General features: G+C 39.9%; 1 protein-coding gene across 10 annotated transcripts in view; it reads right to left on the minus strand.

The window, feature by feature from the left end:
- LOC137373899 (gephyrin) overlaps window positions 1–17,505 on the minus strand; it is a 623,883-nt gene that overhangs the window by 267,812 nt on the left and 338,566 nt on the right. For all 10 annotated transcript variants that reach the window (XM_068039448.1, XM_068039442.1, XM_068039444.1 and 7 more), the window contains exon 4: window positions 2,634–2,726. In XM_068039448.1, coding sequence (XP_067895549.1) covers window positions 2,634–2,726 — 93 coding nt within the window. The remainder of the gene's footprint in view (window positions 1–2,633; window positions 2,727–17,505) is intronic.

The following is a 17,505-nucleotide window of genomic DNA, read 5'->3' on the forward strand; positions in this document are numbered from 1 at the left end:
TTCTTCGGGACAGGATTTACTCCCATTTGGAAACAAACAAACTTATTAGCGAGAGGCAGCATGGTTTTGTGAAGGGGAGGCCGTGTCTCACTAATTTGATTGAGTTTTTTGAGGAAGTGACAAAGATGATTGATGAAGGAAGGGCAGTGGATGATATCTATATGGACTTCAGTAAAGCCTTTGACAAGGTCCCTCATGGCAGACTGGTACAAAAGGTGAAGTCACACAGGATCAGAGGTGAGCTGGCAAGATGGATACAGAACTGGCTCAGTCATAGAAGACAGAGGGTAGCAGTGGAAGGGTGCTTTTCTGAATGGAGGGATGTGACTAGTGGTGTTCCGCAGGGATCTGTGCTGGGACCTTTGCTCTTTGTAGTATATATAAATGATTTGGAGGAAAATGTAGCTGGTCTGATTAGTAAGTTTGCGGACGACACAAAAGTTGGTGGAGTTGCGGATAGTGATGAGGATTGTCAGAGGATACAGCAGGATATAGATCGGTTGGAGAGTTGGGCGGAGAAATAGCAGATGGAGTTTAATCTGGACAAATGTGAGGTAATGCATTTTGGAAGGAAGGTCTAATGCGGGTGGGAAGTCTACAGTAAATGGCAGAACCCTTAGGAGTATTGACAGGCAGAGAGATCTGGGCGTACAGGTCCACAGGTCACTGAAAGTGGCAACGCAGGTGGATAAGGTAGTCAAGAAGGCATACGGCATGCTTGCCTTCATCGGTCGGGGCATAGAGTATAAAAATTGGCAAGTCATGCTGCAGCTGTACAGAACTTTAGTTAGGCCACACTTAGAATATTACGTGCAATTCTGGTCGCCACACTACCAGAAGGACGTGGAGGCTTTGGAGAGGGTACAGAAGAGGTTTACCAGGATGTTGCCTGGTCTGGAGGGCATTAGCTATGAGGAGAGGTTGGATAAACTCGGATTGTTTTCATTGGAATGACGGAGGTGGAGGGGCGACATGATAGAGGTTTACAAAGTTATGAGCGGCATGGACAGAGTGGATAGTCAGAAGCTTTTTCCCAGGGTGGAAGAGTCAGTTATTAGGGAACATAGGTTTAAGGTGAGAGGGGCAAAGTTTAGAGGGGATGTGCGAGGCAAGTTCTTTACACAGAGGGTGGTGAGTGCCCGGAACTTGCTGCCGGGGGAGGTGGTGGAAGTAGGTACGATAGCGACGTTTAAGAGGCATCTTGACAAATACATGAATAGGATGGGAATAGAGGGATATGGTCCCCGGAAGTGCAGAAGGTTTTAGTTTAGGCAGGCATCAAGATCGGCGCAGGCTTGGAGGGCCGAATGGCCTATTCGTGTGCTGTACTGCTGTTTGTTCTTTGTTTTGACTGGCCTTGGTGAGTTGAGGGAAGGGTGTTTTAAAGAAATGCAAGTTTTATCAGAATGGTTATTTTAAAGAACCATTCTGTTTAGGAAAAGAGATGGGAAAGAAAATAGTTTGATTAGGTTTACTCAAAAGAATGGAGGAAATACATTTAACAAGAATTTGAGAGAAAGCATGGAAGAACAGATGATCAGGAATGATCAAAAATTAGACAGGTGGGGGCGTGGGAGATAAGTAAATGAGGCATCTAAGAAAGAGGTTGTGGAATTTAGAGGTTTACCGATGAAGTTCAAAGAGACAGCTGAAGGGAGCATGGCAGAGGATCATGGAAGGCATCAGGGAAGGTGTGACTTGGAGGCAAGAGTGACAAACAGTGGGCTGCAGACCCTAGCCTGATATTTGACTACAGTGGCAGGGGAATGAGGACAGGCAGGTCAGGGTCAGCAGATAACAGAAAAGACGGTGGAAGACCATGGTGGGGCCATGGTCTGATTCAAAGTGGAAAGCCTGGAAAATGACACTCTGTGAGTTAGGAATAAGGCAGTGTGGAAAACGTGTTTTTATTTTTTTTTAAATCACCTGAAGGGAAAGTAAAAATTGAAGGCCAGATAAAAAAAATAGAAATTTTAGCCTTAAAAAAAGTGGCGCAAACCAGGCCACAGCACCACCAGTGGTGTTAATCCTGCAATTACAATATGACAAACAGATAGGGTTTTCTGATTATAAATGTTCACATGGCAAACTTACATTGTATGACATGACAGCATTATTGAAAAACTTTGACAACAGAAACTACAGATTTTGAACAAATACTGTGCATAATATGCGCAACTTTTAATAATCTGCAGATACTAAATAAGAATCTGCCCAAAGTGGGCTGCATCGCACCTTTCCATTCTTAGTTTTTCCCCTCCAGTCATCTCTTTATCCACCTTTTAATTTCATGTATCGTTACCTTGGTCTCTTATATGGGTACCTTATTAAATGCTTTTTTGAAAATGGGTTTCAACTATAATATACAATCTTTCCTTTCTTGACACTTGGCTACTTCTATAAAGAATTTTACAAAGTTGGTCAAGCACAACAAGTCTATAAGAAATCCATGCTGACTGGCCTTGGAGAGCTTATGTTTGTCTAGTGTTCCTGATGTGATAATGTCCAAAGATTAGCAAGACCAACAAAATACAGGAAGGGTGCTGTTTTAAAGTGCTACATTATGAAAGAGACTCATAACAATCAACTTCTTTGGTAAGTGTTATTTGGCATATTTATTCTGAGATACTCACCTCTGGAGTTACATCTCTTGGGGCAAACCCAGTTCCCCCAGTAGTTAAAATAAGATTCAATTCCTTGTCATCGCACCACTCTATGAGAGTCTCCTGGAACAGAACACAGTAATGCGGGTTAATGCATCAGGAATAAAATATAAACACAAAAGCAAGAAAATGTTAAGACCATGTACTTAAACACACAAATAAGTTTACTTAGAAACTCAAACATGATCTGTTACATCTGCAAATCCCAGTTTAAACATAGTCCAAGGAAGGTAGTCCAACAACAGTCTCTTCTCATCAACTGATGAGAAATAAAGTACAATTGAGATTTGCACAGGTTTGCCACATCGGTTGTAACTCCCAGATGTAGCTCCATGAAACATTACCCATAGTGTAATACTAACTTATTCTAGGACTTCAAATTCCCATTGGTTGGAAATTTGGAGCTGAGGTTGTAGTGATTGATTAAGTATAGGTATTGTGGACTTGTTTGTCTTTATTCTAACTGTAGTAGCTCTTTGATGCAGAGCTATTGTGAATAGAGAAGTGAATCAGTCTGAGAAAAGTAGCAGATACAAATAGTGAACTGTTTCTGCAAGAAATCCTGCTTCTGGTGGCTAAAACTGTACTGACAGTAAGTAGGATCAGTTTTTTAAAAACTTGAAGTTGTATTGTACATCACACTACTCAATTTCTGTAGGCTCTCGAGTAATCCTCATTATAATACCGCAATTCCAAGTTAAAAATTAAGTCTCCCAAGTTCCTGATTCCCAGGTTAATAGACACTTTGGGATAAAAGAATTACTGCCCAGATGTGGCAGGTAGCGCATTATTTCTAGATAACTCAAAACATAAATCTTGTGAAGATAACATTCAATTTAAATCATTCTGATTCAAATTGAACCTGGTCTCCTGTGAGGATGTCATAAAGATAGGGTAAAAGACTCAACTGCATGAATGACTGAAATGTCGATGTGGTGAAAAAATTAACATGTAATTATTTTTCAGATCCAAGATCCTAACCACACCTGATATACATACATCCAAGCACAATGACTGCTTTCCGCCCTAAAAAATACAGAAAAAAGAGAGTTCTGGAAAACGGCATATGAAAAGGAATACCATAAGACAAGTATTATATTGTTGCCGTGCTCATCAAGATGAAGGAAAAAAAGGTAATATTTCTTGCTCATGGACTTTATACCATTTACAGCCATCAAGAAAAACGGAATGAATGACAATGGCCTTCTCCCATGATTGATTCATTTTCTTTGGTGTTGTGGACAGGTGGCCAGGAAGATCATTAATTCAGCAGCACCACAGCCATCACTTGCATTTAATCATGACCCCGATAGCATTGTCAGGAACAGACAGCTGCTGCTGCTGAACCTCAACATTGATCAGAGAATCAGTATAACTTTCCCTTCCTGTTGGTGCCTAAGACTTGTTCCCATGTGTGTTAAAAACTAAATCCAGGGTTCATCAGCACTTCCTGAATAGCGGCTTATCTAGTAGGCAGTGATAAGTCTTTGATGTCAATTGAAACCTCGAAGTTATTTCATTATGTGAACTCAAGACATCTTCCTTCATTACAGACTTCTCCAGGTGAACCCTGGTATGATTCTATCTCAGATATAAATCAAAGCAGTCCACTTCAGCTCAAGTGCATCTCTTTTCAAAAGTTGTTCTTTATTCATGTTTGCAAACTGTTGCATAACTGGGCAATAGTGGATTTAGGTCAAATGTTGGTTGAAGGTAATTACATGCGGTGACATTATCTCATCGAAATGTTTTTCATATTATGTAAAGATGATGACTTGAGTCAGAATAGAAGAATAGATACCATGAAGAAAAAAATTTCATTGTGGGTTTGAAAAGTTTGGACCCAGATGAACGTTTCTGCTGTGTACAAAGTTGAAAAACAAGAGTTTCAAGTTAAGGATGGCAAAAGAAAAATCAAATTAAGGATTCATGTGAAAAAGTATGGAAGACATGATCAGTAAGGGTGATGAAGAAAGAAACTATAGTGGGGCGTTGTAAATTAGATGTGCAGATGAGATGTACCAATAATCTACTCCAGTATTTGTTATTAGCAGAACACTGAAATCTGCAGATCAATTTAAGTTCCAACTGAAAATGATGTATGTTAGATGCACTTAGCAAATGGATGCTATTGACATAACACATGAAGATACAATCTAGCTGTAACTATTAATTACTCATGATGTCATTAGAACATAAGAAATAGGAGCAGGAGTAGGGCATTTGTCCCCTCGAGCCTGCTTTGCCATTCAGTAAGATCATGGCTGATCTGATTGTGGCCTTAACTCTACTTTCCTGCCTGTCCCCCATAACCCGTTACTCCTTTGTAGATTAAAAATATGTCTAGTTCAGCCTTGAATATATTCAATGACACAGCCTCTGCTGCTGTCTGAGGTAGAGAATTCCAAAGATTAATGACCCTCTGAGAGAAGAAATTCCTCCTCATCTCCATCTTATTTGGGAGACCCCTTATCCTGAAGGTGCCTCCAATGCAAGTATATCCCTCCTTAAATGAGACGACCAAGACTGTTCACAATACTCGAGATATGGTCTCAACGCCTTGTACAGTTGTTGTAAGACTTCCCTACTTTTATACTCCATCCCCTTTCAATGAAGGCCAACACTCCATTTTCTTTCCTAATTACTTGCTCTACCTGCGTGTTAACTTTTTGTGATTCATGTACAAGGACATCCAGCTCTCTCTGTACCACAGCATTCTGCAGTCTCTCCATTTAAACTGCTTTTCCATGTTCCCACCAAAGTGGACAACCTCACATTTTCCCACATTATACTCCATCTGCCAAACTTTTTCCCACTCACTTAACCTGAGAGATGGTGGCGCAGTGGTAATGTGACTGAACTAGTAATCCAGAGGCCCAAGCTAGTACTCTGGGGACACTTGTTGAAATCCCACCATGGCAGCTGGTTGAATTTAAATTTAATCAATGAATTCAATTAATTAATAAAAATCTAGAATTGAAAGCTAGTCTCAGTAATGGTGTCATGAAACTATCAAATATTGTAAAAACCCACCTGGTTCACTGATGTCCTTTAGGGAAGGAAATCTGCCGTCCTTACCTGCTCTGGCCTCCATGTGACTCCAGACCCACAGCAATGTGGTTGACTCTTAACTGCTCTCTGAAATGGCATAGCAAACCATTCAGTTGTCAAGAGCAATTAGGGATGGGCAACAAATGTTGGCCTTGCGAATGATGCCCAAATCCCATGGAAGAGTAAAAAAAACGATATCCCTTTGCAGACTTTCTGAACTGAATTTTATAAGCCCCCCAACGTCCGGGGTCATGGCGGGGGGGGGGGGGGGGGCCTGGAATATCCTTCCAGGAGAGGCCCACCATGAGCCTCGACTCCGGGAAGGCCATGCCCCATTTTACCGGCAGCAAAGCCTCATGGCGTCCTCCCCGCTGCACGGCAACTTTATTTAAATATGCTAATTACATTAAAATGAATGAATAATGACTTAACAGCCATCCCATGCCGATATTCCGGCTGGTTGCCGGATCTCCGTTCGGAGATCTGAGGCAGAACAATTGGGGAGGGGAGAGGAGTAAAGTTTTCAGGCAGAGAAAACTGTTACGATTGGCTGAGAGGATGGTGGGAAGGGGTTGAAGGGCAAAGATAATAAAGTTTGGGGGTGAAAGGTTGGGACCAGCAAAAAAGCTTTTTGTGGGGGGGGGGGGGGGGGAAGGGGTGGGGAGAGGGAAATAAATATCTTGTATGGTCATGGGGGCGGGGGAGGGGCTTCAATCTTTCATTGACTGTTTAAATTTAATTTGAACGTCCAGTACTCTTTAAAAATGTAAATTGTCAGAGCTTAACGCCCTTTAAAAATGGCGCAGTCCCCTCCATGTTAATGAGCCACCGCACGAAATATTGCGGCAGCTCCATGGCGCATGTCTCTCGCGTGCGCCGTGCACTTTTTGAAGCTTACTGCCGATAAAATTCAGCCCTCTGTGGCCTCCTCACAACTTGCCTTCCTACCTATCTTTGTTTCGTTGGCAAATTTGGCTACAATACACTCTGTCCCTTCATCCAAGTCATTAATCTAGATTGTAAATAGTTGAGGCCCCAGCACTGATCCCTGTGGATCCCTGTGAATTCCTCCCCTCCACCCCCCACCCCCACCCCCCCCCACCCACTAATTACTCCTAGATTATCAGCTTGTCCACTTATGGGGAAAGAAAGTTCTACATACATCCTCTACCTCTCCCTACATGAATTCATGTAGAATCTAAGAACATAAATAAAATAAAGGAAAAAGTCTAAAAAAAACAAGTTTAACTCTTGCATAATAATAAACAAAGCAAAATACTGCGGATGCTGGAAATCTGAAATAGCACTGTTTTTGTTTCAATTTTTTGCATGTTTCACAAATTTTTATCCATAATAAATTGTTAACAATTATTAACATTCACTAATTTTTAACCAAAAAGAAAATCCCATCTTTAGCAAGGCAAAACGTTTGGAAATATGGACTATTTTCTCTTGGTCATTCAATATATAAAGTGATAAGAAGTACTGAAGCACCATCTGAAATATAGAATTATGAGGCAATTATATATTACCGAACAAAATGTTATAAAATTCAAAACACTCGAAATTCTAATTTTGAATTCACTGTAAGTTTATAATTCAGTGATTTGGCCAGAAGACATTTATAATGTTTTTGGTGCCAAAATGTCAAAGTACTTCAGATTGAAATCTGGCAAAAATATATTGTTTTTGCAAACACAGGAACTTGTTTATAATTGGTAAATGAAGCTGAAAAGAATAATTATGACAGCTTACCTTTCACCTTAGTTATTTCACAGCACTGAAATTGTTCAATTATAAATGTGCATTTGCTTTCTTTGGCATTGTTCACTATTGCAGTGAGAAATTTACTGTCCATACAATGTGCTTTGGAAAGCACCATTTCTATGCAGAAGCTTCCCGTTCAAAACTAGCTCCAGCAAGAATGGCACAGTAGAAATTTAAAGAATTGTTTTTTGGTTCACAACTTTTAGGTTGGTTAGTTTTGAAGAAAATACACAATGGCCCAGATTTTGCAGTCAGTGGCAAAGTGGTGGCGCTCATTGCTGACCTCGAAGAAATCTGCCCACAAAGATCTAACAATCTCTGTTGTATGGATTTCAACTTTCCTAATGTTAATTTGAATGTGGCACCAAGTCAAGTAGATCTCCAGGCATCCAGCAGCAGTGATGTCATCAAGCAGGCTAAGTAGCCAATCACATTGAAGAATTTTCACAGACGGCAAACGAGGAAGCAAAATGCAGATTATCTTTCACTTTTTAATCACTCTATAGAGAGTGAAATAAAGATTGGGACATACACATTAGAAGCTGAAATATCAAAAAACTTTAAAAATATATTTGTTATATTAAAAACTATGGAAGTTTTATCATAATGGAAAAATATAACATTACTCAAATATAAGATTAGTTTTTGGGGCAAAGAACTTATTCAGTAGTTATGGCTTAGTGAGCCATTAAAAACCCAGTTACACTTCATTTACAAGGTGTAACATTTTGGGCAGTTTTTAAACACCCATATTAGAGCATAAAATAGCAAGTCCTCATCAGTTTAGTGATGTCCAAAAAAGTGAGGGACTTCAACAGTGCACCCTGTGAAGGAAAACATAAGAATTAGGAGCAGGAATAGACCATACAACACCTGAAGCCTGCTCCACCATTCAGTACGATTGTGGCTGATCTTCAGTTTCAATTCCAGTTCCTCGCTCGCTCCCTATAAACCTGGATTCCCAGAGAAACCAAAAATCTGTATCTCAGCCTTAAATCCATTCAACGATGGAGCATCCACAACCCTCTGGGGTAAAGAATTCCAAAGATTCACAACTCTTATAAGTGAAGAAATTTCCCCGCATCTCAGTCCTAAATGATCAGTCCCTTATCCAGAGACTGTGCCCCACGTTCTAGATTCCCCAGCCAGGGGAAACAACCTCGCAGTGTCAACCCTGTCAAGCCCCTTTAGAATCTTGTATGTTTCAATCAGATCACCTCTCATTCTTCTAAATTCCAGAGAATATAGACCCAATTTATTCAGCCTCTCATCAGAGGACAGCCCTCTCATCCCAGGGACTACTCCAGTGAACCTTTGCTGTACCTCTCCAATACAAGTATTCCCTTCCTTAAATATGGAGACCAAAACTCCAGGTGTGGTCTCACCAAAGCCTCTGTACAATTGTAGCAGGACCTCTTTATTCTTGTGCTCCAAACCACTTGCAATAAAGGCCAAAATACCATGTCATAGAGATCCAAGGGACTCGAGAGAATGAGGAATTGAAGGAAATTAGTATTAGTAAGATGATTGTATTGGAGAAATTGATGGAGCTGAAGGTTGATACGTCCCCAAAACCTGATATTTTACATCCCAGAGTGTTGAAAGAGGTAGCTAGGGAGATAGTGGATGCATTAGTGATCATCTTCCAAAATTCTATAGATTCTGGAATGGTTCCTGCAGTTTGGAAGGTAGCAAATGTCACTCCACTATCTAAGATGGGAGGGAGAGAGAAAACAGGGAACTACAGACCTGCTGGCCTTACATCAGTAGTAGGAAAACGTTAGAATCTATTATAAAAGATGTGATAAAAGGACACTTGGATAATAACGATCTAATTGGGCAAAGTCAACATGGATTTATGAATAGGAAATCATGTTTGATGAACCTGTTGGAGTTTTTGAGGATGTTACGAACAGAATTGATGAAGGAGAGTTGGTGGACATAGTCTACTTGGATTTTCAGAAGGCTTTTGATAAAGTCCTCCACAGGAGGTTGGTTAGCAAAATTAAAGCACATTGGATAGAAAGTAATATACTGGCATGGATTAGGGATTGGTTAACAGGCAGAAAACAGAATAGAAATAAACGGGTCATTCTTGCGTTGGCAGGCTGTGACTAGTGGGGTACCACAGGGATCAGTGTTTGGGTCCCAGCTGTTCACAATATATATCAATGATTTGGATGTGGGGACCAAATGTAATATTTCCAAGTTCACAAATGACACAAAACTAGGTGAGAATGTGTGCTGTGAGGAAGATGCAAAGCGGCTTCAAGGGGATTTGGAAAGACGTAGTGAGTGGGCAAGAACGTGGCAGATGGAATATAATGTGGACAAATGTGAGGTTATCCATTTTGGTAGGAGGAACAGACGTGCAGAGTATTTCTTAAATGGTAAGAGATTAGATAATGTAGATGTACAAAGGGTGACCTCGTCAATAAGTTACTGAAAGCTAGCATGAAGGTGTAGCGAGCAATTAGGAAGGTTAATGATATGTTAGCCTTTATCACAAGAGGATTTGAGTACAGGAGTAGTGAAGTCTTGCTTCAATTGTATAGAACCTTGGTTAGACCGCATCTGGAGCAGTGTGCACGGTTTTGGTCCCCTTACCTTAGGAAGGATATTATTGCTATAGAGGGAGTGCAACAAAGGTTCACCAGACTTGTTCCCGAGGTTTAGGGCTTGTACTATGAAGAGAGATTGGCGAAACTGGTATTGTATTCTCTAGAGTTTTGAAGAATGAGAGATGATCTCATTGAAACCTACAAAATACTTAAAGGGATAGACAGGGTAGATGCAACTAAGATGTTTCTCCTGGTTGGGGAGTCTAGAACCAGGGGACACAATATCAAAATAAGGGGGAAGCCACTGAGGACAGAGATGAATTTCTTTAATCAGAGGGTTGTGATTCTTTGAAATTCTCTACCCCAGAGGGCTGTGGAAGCTCAGTCACTGAGTATGTTTAAAGTAGAGATTGACAGATTTCTAAATACTAATGACATAAAGGGATATAGGGATAGTGTGGGGAAAAGGCATTGAAGTGGATGATCAGCCATGATCGTATTGAATGGCAGAGCAGGCTCGATGGGCTGAATGGCCTACTCCTGTTCCTATCTTCCTATGTTCCTATGTGCGTTCCTAATTAACCACTGAGAGCAACTTCTGGATTTCCACATCTAACTGCACATGTGCGAACACCAGAAGTTGCTTTCAATTTCACAGGGTAATGAAGGCAAATGCAAACATTTTCTCCATCACTAGAACTGCAAAGTCCGGGCCTAAAAATACATTTCACACGAACAAAAAATAATCTCATTGCCATATACCTGAAGCACATAAACGTTCATGGACATGAGAAGTAAAATGCTAGAAAATTTCGAACCCTACATTTGCCAAGTGCCTTTTAGGAGTAACAATCGATCAATCATTTTGGTTTAACAATGTGCCCCATTTTGACTTGTATTATTCTTAGAAAGACAGCTACTCATGTTAAAATGAGTCAACAATTGTGGCATTCTTTGTGATATAGGTCAATTCTAACATTTTCTGTTAGCTCATTTGCTCCCAGTCTAGATGTTTTGGTCCAAGTGGTACAACATAGAAGCTTCATGCACGGGCCTTAACAAGAGTCAGATAGGGCCACAACACTATAAGCACTGATTCTCCAAACACTGCTCCTTTCAAAAGTAGTTCCCCACTGGGGACATGGGATTGATGAATTTACCCTTAAATACGATTATAAATGCCCTAAATCTGTAACAAAATGAACACCTCACAATCAGAAATGCATGGCAAGAAATTATTGAACAACTAACTGAACATGGCAGCTCTATTCGATCAGTCAGAGGCTGAAAAAACCTGGAAATGAGTAAACATGCTGAAAGAATTTCCACAAATACTAAATTTTATCACAGTCATAGACAAATTCCTCACTGCATTGATAAACATTTTCACCGTACATGCACATATTATAAACATCTGGACTCAGACATATCAACATGTTTGGGTGAGCAGGATATGTTCTTTTGAAAATGAAGGTATTAACATCACAATGCAATGCCTTACATGATCCTATCTCTAAAACACTGGGAACAGTTAACAGAAGCAACAAAATAATTTCAGTACATCTGTTCATACAGGAATATGCAGTAAAGGCACAGACATCTTTGTGGACAGTCTATCAACAGGCACATATGAAAACCAGAACAGGATGATGTTTTCCACATAATTAATCAGAAGGATAGTTGTTATACTGCTGTGTCAATCCATCTAAAAAGTAAAATTTGGTTCGTCCAATTTTATTTTATGTTTTTTACTTTAATGAACCTATTTTTCTTTCATCTGAAGCAATTTCCATTCTCCCTTTCAAATTGAAATACGGTGTGTGACTACTATTAAAATGATGCTTGCAGCAACTATAATGAAGTCCTGGCTCATGCAACCAAGAAACTCCATAGTTGAACAATTACCAAAAATATTATACAACCAACATGAATTTCCCAGACACAACTCATACAACAAGGCTTTTTTTTTTAATATAAAGGTTAAGTACATCACATATCACCACACATCCATGTTGAGTTTCTACTTGCCATTTCAAAAATCTCAACTGACAAGGTTTGGGAAAGATTTTAAAAGCCAGTTGTTCTGGAATGTTGGGGACCAATAATGCAGCATTTTATCATGCACGAATTTCAGGTGTGAAATTAAGAGTGGCCAATGCGTGGAATTAACTTCTCGGAAGAGTAGTGGAGGCAAACGCCTTGGGATCATTTAAAAAACAACTGGATGCTAGAATTGAGAGTCTTCAGGATCTCATTGGGAGGATGGACTAAGATGGACCAAATGGCCGATGTTACGGCCAGGTGAGGAGGGGTCTCAGCTCCCCTTTTGCCCCTTCCTCTCTTATTTGACCGCAACAGGATTTATTCCTTTTAAACAGTGCTGTGCTTACCACCTCTGTGAGTATTTTACCTTTTTCCTTTACTGTGTTTGTGAAAGAATCAGACAGGTTTTCTTGAGTTTATACAAGAGGTAAGTTTATTATACTTAACATTCGAACCCAATTTAAAAATACGCTACACATTCATGCACAGATTCACATGAGAATCACACACACACAAATAGATTACAGAGGGAAACAGATTTGGTGGTTGGATTAAAGTCCAGAATAAATGGAACTCAAATATTGGCTATAAAATGGATAATCCAGTAGTCCTCAGCTAAAGCTGCGCTTTTGAAGCTCTTGGTTGGTCAAAGTGTATTTTGGTTGGATTGCTGTGCTCAGGGTTGTCCTGAAGGCAGTATTTGTAGTTGCTTCTCTTCCCCTGGTCTCTGGCTTGCAGGATCTCCCAGTCGCAGATGTTTTTTTCTCTTGATGTTTTCTGGGGAGAGAGAAAGGAGAGAGAGAGAGAGAAACAGGGGAGCAGCAGCCTTCTTTGCTGCTGTACACTCAGCTACTGCCTGTCTGCATAACAAAACTTGTTTCTTCAGAGATGAACAGGTGGTCACATGGTTCTTCTCAATCCCTTTTGTTTCTAATGAGGTTTTTCTGGAATATTTTAATGAAATTCAAGGTTCTACATGTCCTAGGATATCCATTCACACTTGGAGGGGGTTGACTCTTTCAAAGTCAATGGGTGGGGACGGCCTTGACGGCTGTGCTAATGAAGCCATTCTAGGTAATTCAATCACTTAGAGCAAGCCATTGTACTTGCTGGCCTTGTTGTTAGACTTTTTGTTTCCTGTCCAATCTCCTGGCATTTCAGATGCAAATTGCAGTGGCCATCTTGGCTGCTAGTTTTTAAAAAGTTACTTGTGGATTTTTTTCCCCATTAAAAGTCTAAAGTAAGTTTCCAACCGATGAAATTAATATTTCCCAGATGGCATATAGAGTTTTTCCTGACACCGTTCTCATTCATACTGATCTTGTCAGCCTTTGTCAATATCGGAAGGTCTTTTTGTGGCTATAATCAGACAAAAACAAGAGACAAGAACATGCCTGTCAGCTTTCAGACTATTGCTAGACTTGTCTAAACTAGGGTGTCTACATTAAGGAAAAATCTACATATCCTCCAATTGAGAGTGCATGCGAAGGTAAAAAATGAAGCTTTTGAAACACTGCCTGAACTGACGAGACTGCTATTTTGTGTTTTCTTAGTAGATTATGATGACATCAATTAATACATCACATAGTTCTACACAATCTAAAGCAACTTTTTCATGAGAATCTTGTCCAGTGAAGGAGGTAACTGTCTAACATGATTTACGGAATATCCCACTGTAGCAACGTCCAGACCCACAAATTCAGCTGTTTGGGCTCACTCTAGGAAATATGGGGATGGAAAGCTTTGGAAGAGATTTGATTTGTTTGCTTTGTTATATTGGACATGACAACTTGAGCTGGCTATTAGTATAATGTACAAAAGTTCTGATGAGGCTTCATAGCTCCTACACAACAGTCCATTTCAATTGATGTAGGCATTTGAGCTAGGTTTTGCCATAAAATATGTTGGTCCAAGGAAGGCTTTCAAAAGAGAAAACTGTTTTCCTTCTGCCAAGTCATTACCTGATTGGCAAGTCCCTATCAGGAGAACCAACTGGATCTGATAGTGGGTCGGTACTCACTCCCAATGGACAGGAACATCCCACTGTAAGTCAACCCAGTATTCAGAGGCTGGAACTCTGTTTATCTGCTCACCAGGGTTAAAATGGGGTGGAGTACTCCCCTTCCATTGGATGCAAGTACCCTGTTGGATGTCAACCCAGTATTCAGAGACTCTTATTTCTGCTCTCGCCAGGACTGTCGGAGTGCAGCTCTGACCCTTTACCTTGTGATTCAATGATGGATAATAATACCACTGAGACATATCTCTGTGGGATATTAGTGTGCTGGGTAAAAATGACCTTCTCTGTGGCCATTAGGGGCAGAACTAAATACCCCACATCAAGTGCAGTTTACTAACTAAAATTGTAAAGCCCTGAAATCATATTCAGGAGTTGACAGAGATGGGCGGTTAAACAAAATAATGCTCTCAGAATTACTTCTTGGGAACATAAGTGGCTCAAATGATGAAAGGTCACTGACCTGAAACATTGACTCTGTTTCTCTTTCCACAGATGCTGCCAGACTTACTGAGTATTTCCAGCATTTTCTGTTTTTATATTGGCTCAAATGAGGTCTAGGAAGTGGGCCAAGGCCTACTGTGACACATGTATTACTGCTGAAAACCGAGATACTCTGTCAAAGCTGTTCATCTTGCATTCGTCAGGACAGACGCAAGAGTGCCAAATTTCAAAGGGAGCAACAATTTATACTGCATGAGAAATGGGTGCTGATTGGTTGCAAAGTCGACTCTGATTGGTTGAGGCATTGTCATGCAGAATGCACCAGGGAAATATTGCCTCATATGCTTTTTTTTAAATTCAAAAAGGTGAAATGCCTGGACATGTTCCTTTTGCCTGCAGAAGACAGGTCCCTGCGTAAGAATATATGTATCTTCTAGCAACTGTAAGTGAGCCACATTGCAAGCCCTACTGATAATCTTAAATTGGTTGTTAGTGTAATTCGTAGCACACTTGGGATTGTCCAGTAAGTGCTGTCCAATTGCGGAATCACATCTAACGTTAAACATTGTGTTCTGACTTTTGCAAGCATGGGCTGCTTGAGTACGCTAAGTACTCTGCCTATTGTGAACAGCTGTTTTACACATCCGCCAGTCATTGGGGCGTACAGCCTATGTACGCTTGCTAGAAGCGACATATATTTATACGTATGGACCTGTCTTCTGCAAGCAAAAGGAACATGTCCAGGCATTGCGCCTTTTTTGAATTCATCTAAAGTGTAAGGGACGATAGTTATCTGGTGCATTCTCCATTGCAATCCCTCGACCAGAGCTGACTTATCAACCAATCAGCACCCTTTTCTCATGCAGCATCAATTGTTGCTCCCTTTGAAATTTGGCATTCTTGCATCTGTCCCGAACAGTGCAAGACGAATAGCTTCGACAGCATGTCTCTTTTTTCAGCAATACTCAAATTTTGTACTACCAGGTGACTAGATGTATTATTAATAAATAAGAAATAGGTTGTTACTGCTCAAGGCACTTGCAACCATCTTCAAAAATGGGAAGAAGAGCTCACCCCATCATTGATATGTGGTACAAAGTTGAGGTTGATGTAAGTCGAAGGAGAGAGAAACAAACAAAAAATATCCACTTGCAAGGGAGATTTTTATCAACAACCAAAACAAAAAATGAAATAAATGCATAATATATTTTGAGTTTGTACTGAATCACATTGTTTTTCTGTAACTATATTTGTTGAGAAAGAACATTTCTTTGGCTATTCACAAATGACCAAGGAAGATTGCTAATCTTCAAATGTATCATTTTATTTTTCTATGCCAAAAGATGATTTTGATATTTGTTAATGAAACAGAACAAAACTTGTAATGTCCTTCCACAAAGGAGACTTTCCAGGTTAAGTGCAGAGTGCTGTGACTGAAATAACTTTAATCATCTTGTTTTATTTTACAGTGCAAACTGCTATAACAATTTAATTCTGAAAATCACAGCAAGTTGCACATACAAGATCAATATCTCATTAACAGCAAAAGTAGGAAAACCATTTTTGTCTTGTCATCACAATATTAAAAGGTCTTTGACAAAAATTCTACAAAGATTTTGGCATTTTTATTTATCGATGCTCAAAATTGCGAGTAAGGGTAAAAGCAGTGAGTGATAATACTGAACATTTCCAAATGGTGCATCAATAAAGAAAGCTGTAATTTGTAGGAGGACAGGCATTTAATTATTGGCTTCCACTGAGCTCAGTTGTCTTGCTTACCACAAGGAATCTGAATACAAATAAAGAAGCTGTGGCCTTTACATGAACTTTAGAAAGCACTGCTGTAAATAAAATGTGTTTCCATAAATTACTGAACCGTTCAGCTTGTAATCCATTTATTCTGTAACCATTGTAAGATCCCGATGTTTTGCAATTCTGGGTTCAATGAAACATAAAATAACGAGCCTTTCAATTTTGGAGATCACAAATTGTCATTGGATGAGAGTTTTAGAAACATATTTAAAAAAATCAAATCTATTTTCTCTTATAGTCATTTAGTAATTCAAATAAAATAAAACAAATCATATGCTATCAGGCAAATTAATCCAAGAACACAATGTATGAGATCGCAGATAATGAGCACCTTTGCATTTTGAACTGCATTTCAATAACATTTATGTCAAGGTTTCCATTGGTGCCACAATTTGGTGCCAAAAAAAGCACCATGCAGCAGAGACGGCTTAAAGCACCCGCAAATTTTATGTTTGGAGGATGCTTCAGAGTGACACAAGTCTTACATGGCTCCAATTTATCTTTTCCATCTTGACAAGTTCCTAAATGCATGGTAATCAACTGTTTGGGGCCTCAGCGAACAGAGAAAGAGATTATACAGCACACTGATCAGTGGGGATTTAGAAGCGCCAGAGCTTGGCAGCTTATGTGACATACAGATAGATCAGCTGCTCAGGAGGCATGGAATTGGGAAAGGTCCCTGAGGAAAAGGCAGCAATTGGAGATTGCTGCAAAACAATATATAGTTCAGAGAGTATACAGCAATACAGAAAATATCGGGAGCAATCAGAAACAAAGAGAAACACAGCGATGCAGGGAAAGAGTAATAGACAGTAAGACAGAAAGAGGGAGAGGACGGAAAACACATGCTGAGAGTGAGAGAGAGAGTCAATATAGCAGGTAGAACAGTAATAGAGACATGCACAGAGAAAAGGGCAAAGAGATAGCTGAAACATGGGAGGAAAGGCTGAAATTTTGTCTTTGCTTAAACAAATGCCACTTTACATTTAACTTTCTAAAGCTTATGAGAATAGGACTTTGAACCCAGGGAGAGAGTAGAGACAGGGAGAAGGGGAAAGTAACGAGGACATTTTCTATTAAACCGCTAAAAACTGGAATTGAGATACAGCTGTATTCAGATCTTGCGAAGATTGATGATGAGGCAAGT

The sequence above is a fragment of the Heterodontus francisci genome, chromosome 9 (assembly GCF_036365525.1).
Source record: "Heterodontus francisci isolate sHetFra1 chromosome 9, sHetFra1.hap1, whole genome shotgun sequence".
Lineage (NCBI taxonomy): Eukaryota > Metazoa > Chordata > Chondrichthyes > Heterodontiformes > Heterodontidae > Heterodontus > Heterodontus francisci.